This window comes from Dermacentor albipictus, unplaced genomic scaffold, assembly GCF_038994185.2.
Source record: "Dermacentor albipictus isolate Rhodes 1998 colony unplaced genomic scaffold, USDA_Dalb.pri_finalv2 scaffold_41, whole genome shotgun sequence".
In the NCBI taxonomy this organism is placed as follows: domain Eukaryota; kingdom Metazoa; phylum Arthropoda; class Arachnida; order Ixodida; family Ixodidae; genus Dermacentor; species Dermacentor albipictus.
The window spans coordinates 31,779-49,259 of NW_027225595.1; the positions used below are offsets into that span (position 1 = coordinate 31,779).

At 48.6% G+C, this 17,481-nt stretch overlaps 1 protein-coding gene across 2 annotated transcripts in view; it reads right to left on the minus strand.

Annotated features, from left to right (window-relative positions):
- Nucleotides 1-5,761: 5,761 nt before the first annotated feature.
- LOC139052873 (UDP-galactose translocator-like) overlaps nt 5,762-17,481 on the minus strand; it is a 68,454-nt gene continuing 56,734 nt past the window's right edge. For both annotated transcript variants that reach the window (XM_070530023.1, XM_070530022.1), the window contains exon 4: nt 5,762-6,773. In XM_070530023.1, coding sequence (XP_070386124.1) covers nt 6,126-6,773 — 648 coding nt within the window. In that variant the 3' untranslated portion in view covers nt 5,762-6,125. The remainder of the gene's footprint in view (nt 6,774-17,481) is intronic.

Sequence of the window (17,481 nt, forward strand, 5' to 3'; positions counted from 1 at the left end):
CGTACGAGAGCCACGTGGTCTGCATCCTGGGAGAGCGAGGCTTAGCACCCTCGGAGCATTGACAAGCCTCAAGCGAGTACGGAAGCCTCGTGGGTGGTCCGAATTTCTTATGTGTAAATAGTTTCTATCTCTGACTCTGATGTAGTCACGGCTCTGGGAGCCTAGTGGCCGCGGGCCACGGGTGCCACTACGGGTTGCCTAGTATTGCGGCCTGGCACCGGGCGCCCCGACACCGTCTGGGACGGTGGGCGCCGTCAACTTGGATTATGTGTCCATCAAGCGGGGTAGCACCACCTAACAGAGCTGACGTCTCCTCGCGGCTGCCTGTTTAGCGCCCATTTTGGGTATTGTTTTTTGGATGCCGGTTGTCAGGGTAGCTTTAGGCCTAAGGCTTTACGAAGCTGCCCGTCGCACGTGGAGCGACACAACCTGGTGGAACGTGGCGTTGAGGTGTTGCACTTTGCTCCCCTCATTCTAGTTAGCCTCGCACGAATTGAAATTACTCGTTCGACTAGAGAAAGCGAGCTTCGTTCACGTCAACTAAACATCTGAGCGGCCACCCGGTCTTTTGCTAGCCGAGTTGAACATCGTACCTGGGCGATGCGCATGCAGAATTCTTCTCCCTTGCACTACTTTAGTGTTTGCCGAGTGCGTTGAGTGTGCGCAGCGTGAGTGGAGTCACCCCTAGTTTGCTATCACCTGCACATCGCCTGTGCCGCTGCCCCGGACTACGATCGAGCCACCCCGGGCAATGGTGATGCTGTGGCCAGTTCGGCGTAGCGACTTCTGCGGCCGCCTGTATCCGGCTCGCAACCTTTGGCGGCAGAGAAGAGCCAGCGGTCACCAACAGCTACTGCGGCTCTCGCCAGCAGGGCGCGTCGGCGCGAGCGACGCTTGCTCGTACTGACTACTGCGTCGCCGTTTCCGTAGTCCTGTAACACTTCATTTGGGCCTAGTTGGTACATAATTCTGAACTAAACGTAACAGCGCAAACACCTGTTACGTTTAGTTCCGCAGTCCTGGCCTGGAATCGTGCCGTCAAGTCTGCAGAGCTGCTGCTGTGACCAGCGGACGCTAGCGGTGTACCCAAGGACAATGTCGGCTCGCATGTTATGGACAGCGTGTGGACATTTCCTTGGCGCGGCCACTGTTGCATGTACTACCTTATTCGCGAAGCACGCCTTTATGTTAGACCGTGTGACATGTTTCGCCGGAATATGTAGTGTTGGGGGATGCGCGACTCTTGCGCGTCCCCTGACATGTTGTTTTCCCGCATAGCTCCAGAAATTTCCTATAATCCGGCTTCGCCGCGTGGCTTTACTGCGGCGATCGGTATGCTTGCAGGGTAGTACGAGAGATGGCGTGAGTGTTGCTCTGCTAACGCCACCTAACGGCGGGGTTACTTGGGAGCAAAAGGAGAAGGCTCTTTGGCTCGGGGAGCGGCGCGGACGTTCTGCGCATGCGCCGATCCATGCTTCTGCGAGACCATCTCGCGAGGCCTTCCCCGGAACGGAATGGACGAACACGATCGTTCGAACGCGCCACGGTTCACATGACCGTATGCGCGAATGACCAGGCGTTGGTGTCTAGCACGGGGCAAACATTTTTGCTCGTTATCCGGTCGCGGTGAGTCGGACTTCCACGATTTGTCGTGCGCCCATCGGCATGTTTTGTGGATAGCAACTTGGCTAGCAGGCATTAGACTATGAAAGGTGCAATGAACGCAGGTGCATTCATTCCACAGACGTTGTGTCGTGCCGAAGAAGCGCGTTGGCTCGCTTGCTTAAGAACACCATCTTCGCAAGTTTTAACCAAGGCATGCATAACGCCCGGCATGTACATGTCACTTTCGCTTCTGGCAATCATGTGTTACTGTGGGCACCTCTACGGAAGAAAGGCTTGTATTGCAAGTTTGTCTCGACGAACAGCAGTCCATTCGTGATACTCAGCAAAGTGACATCAACTACGTCATTGCAAAACTGACCGCCAATAATCAACGGTCGCGGCAGGCTCAGGTGGTTCATGTGGCCCGCCTGAAGCAGTACCATCATAGGGTTCCTGAATCAAGAACTACCAATTATGTGGATCCCTAACTTGCTCGACAAGCTTCGTCTGCGCCAGAGGAAGATGTTACACTGTGCGGCGGAGCCAAAGAAGTGGAACTGCGCACGGTGTAAAAAAGGCCCGACTGCCTGCGATCTCGTCTCTACGCCCCGTTGGCCACTTTGTAAATAAATCCAGCTCATCTGTAACCATATCAAAACTGTCAAGATGAACGAAATCGAGGTATTGTCGCTGTCACTGCATTGCAAGAAATCTGGTTATCAGCGGAAAAGACATTTTATCTAAGAAATCACCGTAGATTTCGTTTACACCGCCCTTTCCATGGTGGTGGCTTAGCTATCTTTACCTCTTCAAAAATTACACACCAGGCTAAAATATATTGCCAGCTTATGATTTCAGAAAGCGAAATTCTAGCTACAGACATTTCTATTCCAGGCCACATCTGACGGACATTAGTTAGTTTATTTTCCCGGAGGCATTCTGAACACTAATGTTCTACATACAGTAGTTACGTCCTGTAGAAAAGAAACTATCTTTGCCGGAAATTTTAACACCCATCATTAGTGGTAAACGTTTGTGGGATTGGGCTGCTAACAATAATTTATGACGCATTAATTAACACAAGAAACCCCACATTTATTTGTAGTCAGTCACTTTCCACGATAGATTTCACTTTTGCTAGCTCTAATTAGTCTATGTCCACATGGTCTGTTATAAACTTGGGCACAAGCAGTGATTATCTTCCCATGCTTTTTGAGCTTGTATGCCCGTTGACTCAAATTACTAAACATTCAAGTACTTTTGTTAATTCCAGCACATTCAAAAAGGCTATAAATTTATTTTCTGTTCTAAAAGATTCCGTTAAAAAGTCTCAATTCACTGTGCACTCCACTAAAAGTGGATTTTTTAACCCTTGGTGGAGTGCAGAGTGCTAATGCGATTACAGGATAAGAAAAGCAGCATTGCAAGAACTGCTTCATAAGCAGTGCCCTAGCAATTGGAGAGACTATAAGTTCGCAGCAGCAACATTTAAAAGAAAAGGGGCAAATGTGAAAGACAACTTTGATTGCAAGCACTTTGACTTTCTTTCAAAGGCCACCAACAGAAAAGCACTTTTTTCGATTTCTGATAAATAAAAAGGTCCTTCCGGCACAAATAAACGCTGACTCTGTTGTTCGAACACCCTGCGAAATGGCCAAATTACTGGAAGCTATTGCTAAAGGTCTAGAATGCCACTTTAAGTCTATTTTACCCTGTCGTGCTATGTCACCTATTCATGGTGAAGGCTTCGAAGAAGTTACAGTTATCGAGCTGAAAAACGTACTAAACCAGCTGTCTGATTCAGTGCCAGGCTCCGATGGCATTACTGCAGCAATAAGAACTTTAATATATCACCACACGCATTACTTACCATGGTAAACCATTCTATTAAAAATTTGTGGATTCCTCTGGAATGGAGACTTGCAAAAGTAATCCCATCATTAAAATAGCAAAGTGCCGGTTATGTCTTGGATAACATTGCACCAATATCTATTACTTCTAACCTAGCAAACTCGTTGAAAAAATCTTACACGACCACATAGATAATTGGCTGATAGAGAACATGATATTGAGCCCATTCCAAATTGGCTTCAGATGTGGGTGCTCAATTTAGTGCGCCGATGTCGACCTAGAAAGTTGTATTCAACTAGCTCGATGTCAGAAAAAATATGCAGCCTTAGTCACTTTGGATATCACTAAGGCATATGACAGTGCAGAGCATGTAAACCTAATAAATGAATTTCAGAATGCAGGTCTGCCAAATTATTTTGTCGTGTTGGTTTATGAATTTTTAAACAGCAGGGAATTTTACTGCAATCAATACATAATGTCTTTATTAATGTATCTACAGTCAAGAGGCCTACCACAAGGATCAGTCCTATCGCCATTGCTGTTTAATGTTTTATAGAGTACTGTACCTTTGCAACAGGATGTGCATGTGTACATATACACAAACGACCAAAGCATTTTTTGTTGTATATATAGATTTACACGCTTTGTGCCAAACTCTACAGTCCTCTATGAGCCACCTAGAATTGTGGTTTAATGTCATTAACCTCTCTCTTGATATCAGAACAAGTGCCATCCTAATTTTTGCTTAAAGCGTTCCTGTGGAAATTTTGATATTTTATCAAGGAGAAAGTATCACAGGTGAATTCACTTAAATATTTGTGCATAGTGTACATCGAAAAGCTTAAACTGGAGTTCGCATATAGAGCATATTACCTCAAAGGGAGCATGTGCAGTAGGAACGTTGCGAAGACCTATAGCAGCAATTTATCAGGGTTGCGTCAACATGCCCCCATTACAATCAATTGTGTATGTTTGCCCGTTAATAGAGTTAGGCTACAATTTGTTTTTGGCAGACCTGCATACAAAATTTGACCTCTGGTTCTATTAGAATGACAGGCATTAGGTTCATCTCTTGGGCTTTCTCAATTTTACGCTAACTATATGTTTTCATGAAAATGTGCCTCCACCAGCATTTTCAAGTCTACATTCTTGGTGAACAACGCTGCACACGTGCTAATTATTTTTACATGTCAATTGTGATATGCAATTGCGGACAGCCTTACACACAACTGGCCTGCTGTGTAATCTGCTCTGTGTTGTCTGCTCCCTTCTCGGAGAAAGCGGCTCAAGCTCACATTAATACATCTTGTGACTGACATAATCTGCTCATTGGCTCCTCTCATTCACTCACGTGCCCAGTAGCTTTTGCTACATGGCAAGTTGATTTCCTGCAGAGAACAGAGCCAGTCAATGACACGTACAGAGGCTATATATGTACATTTAGACAGGGGCGCGATCGCGGATCATTGTTCGGAGCATGCGTTCGGTTGCGCGCTCTGAACAAAATAGGAACAAAATAACAAAAGGCATGGCGAGGGATGATACATATAAGGAGTGACGAACTGAATGTATGCAATACATAACTCAGTCAGCATCAATAATTGCATAAATTTTTTTGCCATACAGCATTCTTCAAGCGCCCAAGCTATAAAAAAAACGGGCTATAAAATACAATGACGGGACTGATAGTGTTCTGTCAGCAGTCATCTGCAAACTTGTATTTAAGTGGAGCTCTTTTTTTGTCTGTGTGAACCTTCCCAGTCTTCTGTAATCATAGCTGTTGCAGTCTAGTACTCGTATAACAAATCAGGGGCGTGAGTGGGGATCGTTGTTCGGTTGCATCGTGCGCGATTCGACGAGGCCGTGCTGACTTCATGCAGCTGATGAAGTCGACGCGGCCTAGGCCAATTGCATGCGGCGCAACCGAATGCGCGCTCCTAACAACGATCCCCGATCGCGCCCCTGTGCTGGTTTCAAGCAAGTACTGCAAGCAATACCGTACACCGAGCTATAAAGTTGAGAAAATTCTTACGTATTAAAAGCGGACATATTAAAGAAATGTCCTGGTAAAATTTAAGAAGTTTGCAAGGCAACTCTATTGTAAACTTGCAGGGGCCCTTAGAATTGAGTTACATGAGAAGTGTTCCTATGTGCCATAGTATCTTGTGATATCAAGAGCCAGTATTGCGCCAGATACAAATATTCTCCTTTAGTATCCTGTATGTGTATTGCAAATACTTTTTGCTTCAGTATTTACTATCTGTATCACACCCGATGCTTTCTGGTTCATAAATGGAACAGAAAGAAGCTTTTTCACAACATAGCTTTATTAAATCGTAATCGAAGGGAATTAGAAAATGAGAAATCGTTTTCATACATAGCCTACTTTACACGTGCACAACAACTGGACCAATACTAACAGTCAATGCATCGAGCAAACCACAGTGCACAAGGTACAAGGTAGCTGAAGCTTTTGCTTACAAGCCATGCTCATGTCAAGTCATCACTGACAGGAGTGTGCATAACCTTGTCTTGATTGCCTGCTAGCATAGTGCGAGCCAGAAGATGTCCTGATACAAGTGCTACTGTGGCATGCTGCACTGAAGGAATGCTCAACTATCCAAGCATGCCTACAGCATGTGCACTGTTGTTTGTACTATGCACTGTACTCAAACTTTGCGTGACGGAATGTGCAACTGTACCATGCTTGCATTGGGTCGGCTGTAGAGAAAGATGGAGCCCATGACAAGCGCTGCACCAGCCACAAACTGCCAGCTGAGGTGGAATTCAAAGGCATACACTGATACCACACATGAAAGCACTATAGCAAGTGAAGTGGCAAAGCCCTTGAGGATGTTGTCAGCGTACTTAACAACAACTGCAACCAGCAGCCCACCAAGGGCTTGCAGAAGAATGACGATCCAGATTAGCATGTTGTACCCATAGAAGAATCCCTTCTCATGAACTTCTGCATAATCATTGGCAAGTGTCGTGAGCAAGCCAAAAGGGACAGCAAAAGTGCTCAGTTGGACGTTGCGCATCCACACAGAAACGTCACTGCCTTTAAGGATCTTCTCAAAGTAGACACCTGCAAATCCGGATAAGCAGCAAGCTGCCAGGATGGCCAGGAAACCAACTAGGGGCCTCTGCACATGGCCCTCCACGATTGCGGGATGCACACCCATCTGTGCCAGCTGAACGAGTGCTACTCCCACAAACAACACCAGAAGCGCCACCCATTGCACAGCTGCAAGCTTCTTGTTGAGCAGTGCCAGTGAGAAAAGGGCGGTAGTGAGGATCTTCAGTTGATAGGTCACCTGCACAAGGAATCATTCCCACCGAAATTTTTCTCACAGTCACTTAAAAGCACACCACTGCAATCGTCATCCAAATGGAAAAAGAAGGAATGAGCCTGAAGTGTTACTCTACAGTTTGCCTTCAGCACACTGCAGGCTACAAGAGCAACTAAAGATGCAGTACAAAGCATGAAAGCAACTTCAGTATTACTTTTTTCCCTAAAACAATGATGGCCATGATCTAACTTTCTAAAACTAATTTCACTCCACACTGCTATAAACAACCTGCAGCTCATGCATGGAACCCAATGCCACCAGGGCTACGAATTTTTTTGTGGCATGTGAAATGGTTGACACAGTGGAGAAGTGAAGCTAGGAACACAGCACGATCACTGTCTTTTGTCAAGGTCAACATCATCAGCAGTAGCTTATTTTTATGTCCACTGCCAGGACAAAGACCTCTCCGTGCAATCTCCAATTACCTCTGATTTACACTAGCTGATTCCACTTGTGCCTGCAAATTTCTGAATTTCACATCACTCCACCTAGTTTTCTGCCGCCCTCGACTGCACTTCCCTTCCCTTGGCATCCATTCTGTAACTGTAATGGTCCAGTGGTTATTCACCCTACACACTACATGGCCTGCCCAGCTACATTATTTCTCTAAATGTCAACTACAATATCAGGTATCCCCATTTTCTCTCTGATCCACGCTGGTCTCTTCCTGCCTCTTCCTAACATTTTTCGTTCCATTGCTCTTCGCGTGGTCCTTAACTTGTTCTTGAGCTTCTTTGTTAGCCTCCACGTTTCTGCCCCATATGTTAGCACCAGTAGAATGCAATGATCATAGACTCATAGTGGTAACCTCCCAGTCAGGATTTGGTAATGCCTGTGTATGCACTCCAACCCATTTTTATATTTCTGTAAATTTCCTTCGAAGGATTAGGGTCCCCTGTGAGTAATTGATCTAGATAAACATATTCCTGTACAGAATCTAGAGGGCGACTGGCGAACCTGAATTATTGTTCCCTTGCCAGGCTAGGAGATACGCATTTCGGCAATCGTGGACGCCTGGTTTCTCTGCTCCTTCGACTACGCACGTCCCGCCGCGCCCACTCGCCTGCGATACTTCAAATCGCTGCATTCTTTGCAAGCTGACACCAACCTTGTATGCCGTGAGTTTATTTTTTGCCGCTCCCCGCGCCTCTACAGCTCTGAAGCAGTTCCAAAGCAGCTGTTCCTGCGGGGGTCATAGCTGCCTTGGTGTGTTTTCTGCACCATGAACCAATAGCGCCAAGTGACCAGCTCTTCCACGACCCATGTTCTAAACAGGCGTGCAAAGGGCCTTTGGCCATTTCAACACTCTATTTCGATGGCGCATTTATCTACCGCAGCATCATTTTCCAACGAGCAGGAGACGCAAGCAGCGACGGAGAATGCCGCCGCACGTTTTTCAGCAACAACGAAAATGCCCGAGGTGGTTACGGTGGGACTGGCCACCAATCCCATCATTGCCAATTTTCCCTCCCAACAAAGAGAGGTGGACACCCCAACCGGGGAAAGGATGGAGGAAGATGCTGCCCTGAACATTTACAACGACAAAACTGACGACGACGCAGGTTGCTGCTGGAGGACAGTTATACATAAGCGACGCATCCGTCAAACGCACGCTAAGATGCAACCCTCCAAGAACATCTTAGGTATTCTAGACACCTTTCAGCTTACCGTACGCAAGCGCTGTCGGAACCAGAACCTGCCTCGACTTCCTTTGCGCGATGAAAAGATAATTCTGCGGCCACACGGAGGACTTTGTCTTGATAAGTGGACGCGCCCAGAATTCGCCAGTGCTCTATGGAGTGCAGCCGGCTTGACCACCGAGGATCGTCAGGACATCATATTGACACGTGTACTTATATTTAACAGGCGACCACGTTTCGCCGCCTAACAAATGTTATCGCACAGCGCGGGACGCGTCTGCATGTATCCGAAGTTTCTGGAAAGTTATCGATGCTTCTATCCGCTGTGTTGTCGCCGAACCTTGTGTTATCTGATTTCATCGCGTGACTCGAATGTTGTAGAACTTTGTGGAAGGCATGCGGGTCCGAACGATTAGTCTGGAACATTCGATGACTGCTGTATAAAAGCCGACGCACTTGACCCGCTGATCAGATTTCTGACGATCGCCGACCGTGTTCGCCGCTATCGTTGTGCTATAAGTGTAGCCTGTTTTTGTAGGCACAGGTTCGCCCAATAAAAGCTAGTTTTGTATTCCACCGTATTCTTGCTTTCTTCACCGTCACTACCCCGTGACATCTGGTGGAGGTGCTTTTCGTTCATGTACCGGACGCCCCCGACAAGCCATGATCCAAGCCCGGAGCACAAAGAGAACACCAACGTAGTCCCGGAGCATCGAGCAAGCCGCCGTCTTCAACAGCTGCCCCCGGAGCACGGACTTCTACCTGAGAAGACCAAGAAGATTGTGGACAAGGCAACCCCAATGGTAGCCCCAGCGTCCGCCATTGTGCTGCAGCAGCCCAGGGAACCTCCGACGTTCCGCGGATCAACATTCGAGGACCCGGAAACCTGGCTCAAAACGTATGAGAGGGTCGCTAAGTTTAACAGTTGGGACAGCGACGACAAGCTGCGGCATGTCTATTTCACATTGGAAGACGCCGCCAGGACGTGGTTCGAGAATCGGGAAGCCACCTTAACGACGTGGGACCTTTTCCGAAGCGGCTTCTTGCACACGTTTACAAGCGTCGTGCGAAAAGAGCGAGCCCAAGCTCTACTAGAAACCAGAGTGCAGCTGCCAAACGAGACGATCGCAATCTTCACGGAGGAGATGGCCCGTCTTTTCCGGCATGCCGACCCGGAAATGTCGGAGGAGAAAAAAGTTCGCTTCCTGATGCGCGGCGTCAAGCAAGACCTTTTCGCCGGACTTATTCGTAACCCACCGAAGACTGTGGCTGAGTTTTCTGCAGAGGCATCGACGATCGAGAAAACTCTGGAGATGCGCACCCGGCAATATAACCGCCAGGGGCACACGCCGCAGTATGCCATCCAAGGACTAGGTTCGGACGACCTTCAAGAGACCATCAGGGCCATTGTGCGCGAAGAACTGCGCAAGGTCCTGCCTTCGTCGCAGCCTCAAGTAGCTTCGATCGCTGACATCGTGAAAGATGAGGTTCAGCGATCGCTTGGGGTTCCTGAGGTGCAACCTCAATTACTGCAGCCCCAGCCAGAAGCGATGACCTACGCCGCCGTCGCACGCCGTCAAGGTCCCCCTCCGCGACCACGCCAGGGCCCTGCAACGACGCAATTCTGTCGTCCGCCGCCGCCGTCGCCAGCACGCCCACCCGTCGCCCAGCGCACCTACGCGAGGAAGACGGACATTTGGCGAGCCCCCGACCACCGTCCGCTCTGCTATCACTGCGGAGAAGCCGGCCATGTGTATCATCATCATCAGCCTGGTTACGCCCACTGCAGGGCAAAGGCCTCTCTCATATTTCTCCAACAACCCCGGTCATGAACTAATTGTGGCCATGCCATCCCTGCAAACTTCTTAATCTCATCCGCCCACCTAACTTTCTGCCGCCCCCTGCTACGCTTGCCTTCCCTTGGAATCCAGTCCGTAACCCTTAATGACCATCGGTTATCTTCCCTCCTCATTACATGTCCTGCCCATGCCCATTTCTTTTTCTTGATTTCAACTAAGATGTCATTAACTCGCGTTTGTTCTCTCACGCAATCTGCTCTTTTCTTATCCCTTAATGTTACACCTATCATTCTTCTTTCCATAGCTCGTTGCGTCGTCCTCAATTTGAGTAGAACCCTTTTCGTAAGCCTCCAGGTTTCTGCCCCGTAGCTGAGTACTGGTAAGACACAGCTATTATAGACATTTCTCTTGAGGGATAATGGCAACCTGCTGTTCATGATCTGAGAATGCCTGCCAAACGCACCCCAGCCCATTCTTATTCTTCTGATTATTTCCGTCTCATGATCCGGATCCGCCGTCACTACCTGCCCTAAGTAGATGTATTCCCTTACCACTTCCAGTGCCTCGCTACCAATTGTAAATTGCTGTTCTCTTCCGAGACTGTTAAACATTACTTTAGTTTTCTGCAGATTAATTTTTAGACCCACTCTTCTGCTTTGCCTTTCCAGGTCATTGAGCATGCATTGCAATTGGTCCCCTGAGTTACTAAGCAAGGCAATATCATCAGCGAATCGCAAGTTACTAAGGTATTCTCCATTAACTTTTATCCCCAATTCTTCCCAATCCAGGTCTCTGAATACCTCCTGTAAACACGCTGTGAATAGCATTGGAGAGATCGTATCTCCCTGTCTGACGCCTTTCTTTATTGGGATTTTGTTGCTTTCTTTATGGAGGACTATGGTGGCTGTGGAGCCGCTATAGATATCTTTCAGTATTTTTACATACGCCTCATCTACACCCTGGTTCCGTAATGCCTCCATGACTGCTGAGGTTTCGACAGAATCAAACGCTTTCTCGTAATCAATGAAAGCTATATATAAGGGTTGGTTATATTCCGCACATTTCTCTATCACCTGATTGATAGTGTGAATATGATCTATTGTTGAGTAGCCTTTACAGAATCCTGCCTGGTCCTTTGCTTGACAGAAGTCTAAGGTGTTCCTGATTCTATTTGCGATTACCTTAGTAAATATTTTGTAGACAACGGACAGTAAGCTGATCGGTCTATAATTTTTCAAGTCTTTGGCGCCCCTTTCTTATGGATTAGGATTATGTTAGCGTTTTTCCAAGATTCCGGTACGCTCGACGTCATGAGGCATTGCGTATACAGGGTGGCCAGTTTCTCTAGAACAATCTGCCCACCATCCTTCAACAAATCTGCTGTTACCTGATCCTCCCCAGCTGCCTTCCCCCTTTGCATATCTCCCAAGGCTTTCTTTACTTCTTCCGGCGTTACCTGTGGGATTTCGAATTCCTCTAGACAATTTTCTCTTCCATTATCGTCGTGGGTGCCACTGGTACTGTATAAATCTCTATAGAACTTCTCAGCCACTTGAACTATCTCATCCATATTAGTAATGATATTACCGGCTTTGTCTCTTAACGCATACATCTGATTCTTGCCAATTCCTAGTTTCTTCTTCACTGTTTTTAGGCTTCCTCCGTTCCTGAGAGCGTCCTGAGAGCGTCGAGAAATGCGCAAACACAGACCTGAAAGCTTACAAGGGGCAGAAAACACAACACTTACTCCCTGCTTGGCGGCAACTTTCTTAATACTGTGGCTCACTTTATGCACATACGGCATTACTTCAAGTTTCCTACGTTCAATAGCCCCACCATCTACCAGCTCCGTACGTTCCTTCTTTAGCCTCTGAAGCAGCGATTCAGCCACCGCTTTCAAAAGAGGCGGAGGGTCTGTGTTCGCGCATTTCTCGAAGCAGGGCAAGGAACCATGTTTGCACAACGCAGCATGAAAACCGTTTCACAGCATGTGCTGCAGGGGTTGTTTATAAGTTCCCTCTCACGTGCGAAAGATTTTACATAGGCCAAACCGGTCGATGTATTAATGACCGCCTGCGTGAGCACCACTCCTCCCTGGGGTCAGATAACGGTGCAAACTTGCCTCGCCATTGCAATGAGTGTGGTTGTTATCCTTTGTTTAGCAATGTGACGATTCTTGGCAGGGGCAAGGGCAAAGAAGAGCGAGAAATCTTGGAAGCGTACTACATCAGTTTATTAGGTGATGACTGCGTTAGTACAACCTCGGTGCGCTTACATGAAAAAGAATTTGAATTTCTAAGTCGGTCCCGATAGAAACGTTTCTTGTCTTTTCATGCTATGTGATTAGTGATGATGCAGTTGCGCATGCTCTGCTGGCCTTGCTGGGACTACACCGATTCTAATAAACCTCAGTTGATTGTCCAGTCGTTGTGGTGTGAGCTTCTCTTGTCCTTTGTGTTTTTGACTGGTTTTTTCGTTCAAGTATATACCAACTGGCCCAGATTTCAACCCTTCTGCATTGTACAAGGTGAGGGAGCTGAACCTTGGTCAGCGGGTCTATCTTATAACAACATATTTTCTGGCCCCAGACAACTCATGCAAGGGAATTGTTCCTGGTCTTTTGCTGGGTACATCGTCTTCCAAGCTAGTGGATGAGCTTTTGGCTCCTGGAACTCAAATACTTCAAGCACGAATGATGGGTCAAACCAATGTTGCGTTGGTGACATTTGAAGGACTCAAAGTGCCTTCCTACGTGCGTTTCTATGGTGCAGAACTCTGCTGCTACCCCCATCGCCCCCACCAACTGGTTTGCAAGATATGTCACAAGCTCGGCCATTGGGCTGATTACTGTCCTATGCCGCAAGTGGTCATTTGCGCGACGTGCAGGACTGACAACCCACCCCGTCACATCCGTGCACCCCACACTGCAGGTTCCGTGACGGGACCCACCCTACAATGGATACAAACTGCCCGCGGCGTGCTAGGCAGACACTGAACAAGGCTTGGGTGTGGAAAGCTCTCGAGAAAGAGCAGCGTGAATTCCAACCCTCCAGCGACCTGACCACAACCACTGACACGACGGAGACCTGAACGTCATGCGCTCCAATGAAGGAGACCGGACAAGACTGGTCGGAGACCCGTTCAAGATCCTGTCGCAAGTTTCCAACCTCCACCAAAACTCGGTTCAGATCCTGCGAGGCATCGGTGCACCTCTCGGAGAAGTGCCCTGCTTCCCCATCTTCCCAACAACCCTACAAGAAGGCCCTGCAGACCATCGCCCCGGCTACGGTGACCCTGGTCCCTTCAGGGGTGCAGCGGATCCCGGAGAAGGAAACAGCAATGGAGGCACCTCGGGAGGTAGGTCGGGCGGGGGGTCCCCCACAGCTCGCTCTACCCCGTAAATATCTCCCTACCCCTTCTCCTATTACTGATTCGATATCAACTCTCGATCCTTTAATATAAATAGCCCGCCTACGTCGTGACATGGAGGCGCGCTGCGGGCGCCTCCAAAAACAAATGGATGCGCTGGTGGCAAACATGAGCACTAGTATGCAGGCGGCTCTGGACAGGATAGAATGCCAAATGGAGGACCTACGAATAGGGATTACGGAGCAAGTGAAATCATGTATAGAGTGCACTTTTGGACGCATGCAAGTTCCTGAGCTTAGCGGTTACAACAAAAGAGGGCTTTCCAACCAAGGCTCTCGGCCGCAACCTTTAAATGCGGGCACCCGGTGCACGCATCTCTATGCACGACCTCCTGCTTCCTCTAACAATGATGATGGCACTGCGTAACGCGGAGCAACTAGTGGTGTGGCAGTGGAATTGTAAGGGATTCTGCCAAAAACGAGGTTCCCTACAGCAGTATATTGCCACATCCATGAACCCTCACGATGTCATCATCTTACAGGAACTCAATTGCACCCGTTCTTTATCTGGCTACAGCATGCTCTCGGGTGTCTCTCCTCTTGTTGGAACCATAGTTTCGAAACATGTTACATGTCGCATGCATACGACTAATCAAATCAAATCTTTATTTTCCATCAGGTGCTACAGATGGAGGGGCTGCGGAAAAAAAGCTGCCACTTGGCGGCTTGACATTCACTAGCAATGCTTGACTAGCATTGACATTCCTCACCAAATATTGGAAATAATTATGCAACGTAAACGCAGCGAGAGTCTGTTTATATTCAATGTATACCGTTCCCCCCATTCACGTACGCACTGTTTTCAATGCCTACTAACACAATTCGGTAGTTTTGGACGGGTTTGTGTGGTGGCCGGCGACTTTAACTCTCCACATACTGCATGGGGTTACGTTAAATCGCAGGCTAAAGGAACCCGCTTATGGAATGCCATCTGTAACATGAGATACACACTGCTTACCGACCCAGAGCACCCCACTTGGTTGGTTAGGCAACACCGTATCTCATCACACCTGCCCTGACCTCACCTTCGTGCGCAACAACTAGGCCAGTGTTGCGCACGGGCCTTTGGAGGAGCACCTTTGTAGTGACCACTACATTGTGGCGACCACCTTGTCATTACAGGGTGCGCGTGGGCCCAAGCGGAATGTGCGTATAACTGATTGGGCGAAATTCAGGGAACGTCGCCAGGACCCACCTGAGGGCCAGGGGTACGAACGCTGGCTTGACTCTCTCGCACAAGATCTAGAGGCCACCACGTGCACACTGCGCACCACAACCGAGACGCCAGACATTGACCCGCATTTACTTCATCTTTGGAACGCCCGCAGAGGGTTGACACGATGATGGAATTGACAACGCCTCAACCTCAAACTTAGGAAACGTATAGATCAAATTACACGGGAATCCCAGGAGTGTGCAGACCCGTATGAGGAATAACTGGTGAGGATTTTGCGATCACCTCTCAGGCACATTGAGCACAGCAAAAACGTGGTGAATTCTTTGCTCACTCACAGACTCACAATTCACAATTCTTTGCTCACTCACATTTTATACCCACAGGCCCACTGCCGCAGTACCCTGACTATCCTCATGTAGGCGAGGCGAACGAATTGCTCGATGCAGACATCACATCTGATGAGGTGCAGGTGGTCTTACAAGACCTACACCGCAACACGGCACCGGAAGCCGACCACATCCGATTAGCCACTCTTCGTAACCTCAGTGACGCAGATATTAACCACCTCACCCATATCTTCAATGATTGCTGGCGCAAGGGCACGCTTCCCCAAGCATGGTGACACGCCGACATCACACTGATCCCTAAGCTGGGCAAGCCTGTAAAGGTTGAAAACGTACGGCCTATCTCCCAAACATCCTGCATTGGTAAGCTCTTGGAGCATGTACTCTTGCAGCGTCTGCAGCCCTTCCTCGAAGAAAAATCATTCTTTTCTCATTCTCAATTCGGATATCGAGCTCATTTGTCTGCCAAAGATGTGCTTTTACAATTGCGGGAGGAAGTCATAGGACCTCCGTCATGCGCCCAAACAAGAGAACTCATCACCTTAGACCCAAAAGGGGCATTCGATAATGTTGAACATGACCTCATACTTCGCAATGTTGCACATTTGCATTGTGGAATTCGCATGTACAACTATATCCGCACATTTCTTCAAGGAATATGACTGCATCGATCCGGTACGATTCACCTTGTAGGACGTGGGACACCCCAGGGCTCTGTTCTGTCCCCTCGCAGGGCTCCCCTGGCTACTCGACCAGATCCCTGATGTCGCCCACGCTATTTATGCAGACAACATTACTATCTGGTCGACATGGGGTTCCGACGGAGCCGTCCAGGACCGACTCCAGCAAGCAGTTGACACAGTTTCCAAGTACATGAGGGAATGTGGCTTAAGATGTGCTCCGCAAAAGTTGGAGCTCATAATCATTCGCCCCCGCAGCGGTTCCTCTACTCCCCCTATCACTGCGCACGTGGATGGCATACCCATACCACAGGTTAATCGTGCTCGCTTCCTCGGCCTACACGTCCAAGCGGATGGCAGGTCTAACTATACTGTTGCCTTTCTATTCAGACAGATTGAGCAAATTCTGGCCATGATCCGGAGGGTCTCCAACAGGCGCTCGGGCCTTCGAGAGGAGGACCTGCCGCACTTGGTGGAGGCATGTGTGATCAGCCGGCTTACATACCATCTCCCATTTCAGCGGTTGACGCAAGTACAACAACTTCGTAATGATTCGCAAAGCGACGAAGCTGGCCCGTGGCCTCCCGAACTTTACTTCGACACACTGTCTCCTTAACTTAGAAACACATAACACACTAGGCGAGCTGCTAGAGGCACATTGGGTCAGCCATCACCAGCGCCTCCTACTCACTCCTACTGGCCGCCATCTTCTCACATGGCTAGGATACTCTGTCCCACCCCTTGAGTCTGAAACCCGTCCAACGATCTTGTCGTCCGCGATATGCCAAGCACTAAGTATTCATCCATTGCCACGTAATATGCACCCTGAGCATGACAAAGGACGGCGCAAAGCCTGTGTATGATACCTTGGCCGCATGCTTGAAAACATCCCGCAAACAAATACTTTATACACGGACACATCGCGCACTCAAGAGGGCTATACCTCCGTAATTTTGGATGGCACCGAACCACTGAGAGACTCTGCTGCAATGCGCGGAACAAATGCCACTTACGGAGAAATTCTCGGTGTTGCTCTTGCGATTCGACACGCCATCCGTGTTCCTGAGGAAGTTTATATATTGATGGATTCGCAACAGGCATGCCGGGCGTTCCTATCAGGACATGGCATCCCGAGAGCGGCACACCAAATTCTTGAACAGATACCGCAAAATGCACGAACCACACCTCCCCACATCCACTTGCTCTGGACCCCTGATCATACCTCGCTGCTGGGTAACGAACGCGCACATGTTGCCCGAGAAATTTCCCTCCGGGCGGCTTGGCATGGTGAGGCGACTAGTTCAGGGTGGGGGGATCCCTTGCTTTGCTACAAAGACATCCTACATCATTATATACGCATTCGTCGCATCCACGCTGCACCGCCGCCGTCCTTCTCGTGAGAGGAAGCAGTGGCATTACGCCAGTTACAGACCGCAACTTTTCGAAATCTTGTCTCTCTCAATAAATTCTACCCAGACTATTATGCAGATCGTTGTCCGGGCTGTGGCAGCTCGCCCACGATCTTCCACGTCACGATTAGGTGCACTGCAAACCTCTTTCCTCCCTTGCCAGCTCTCCTTTACCCCCTACGCAACAAAGAGCTG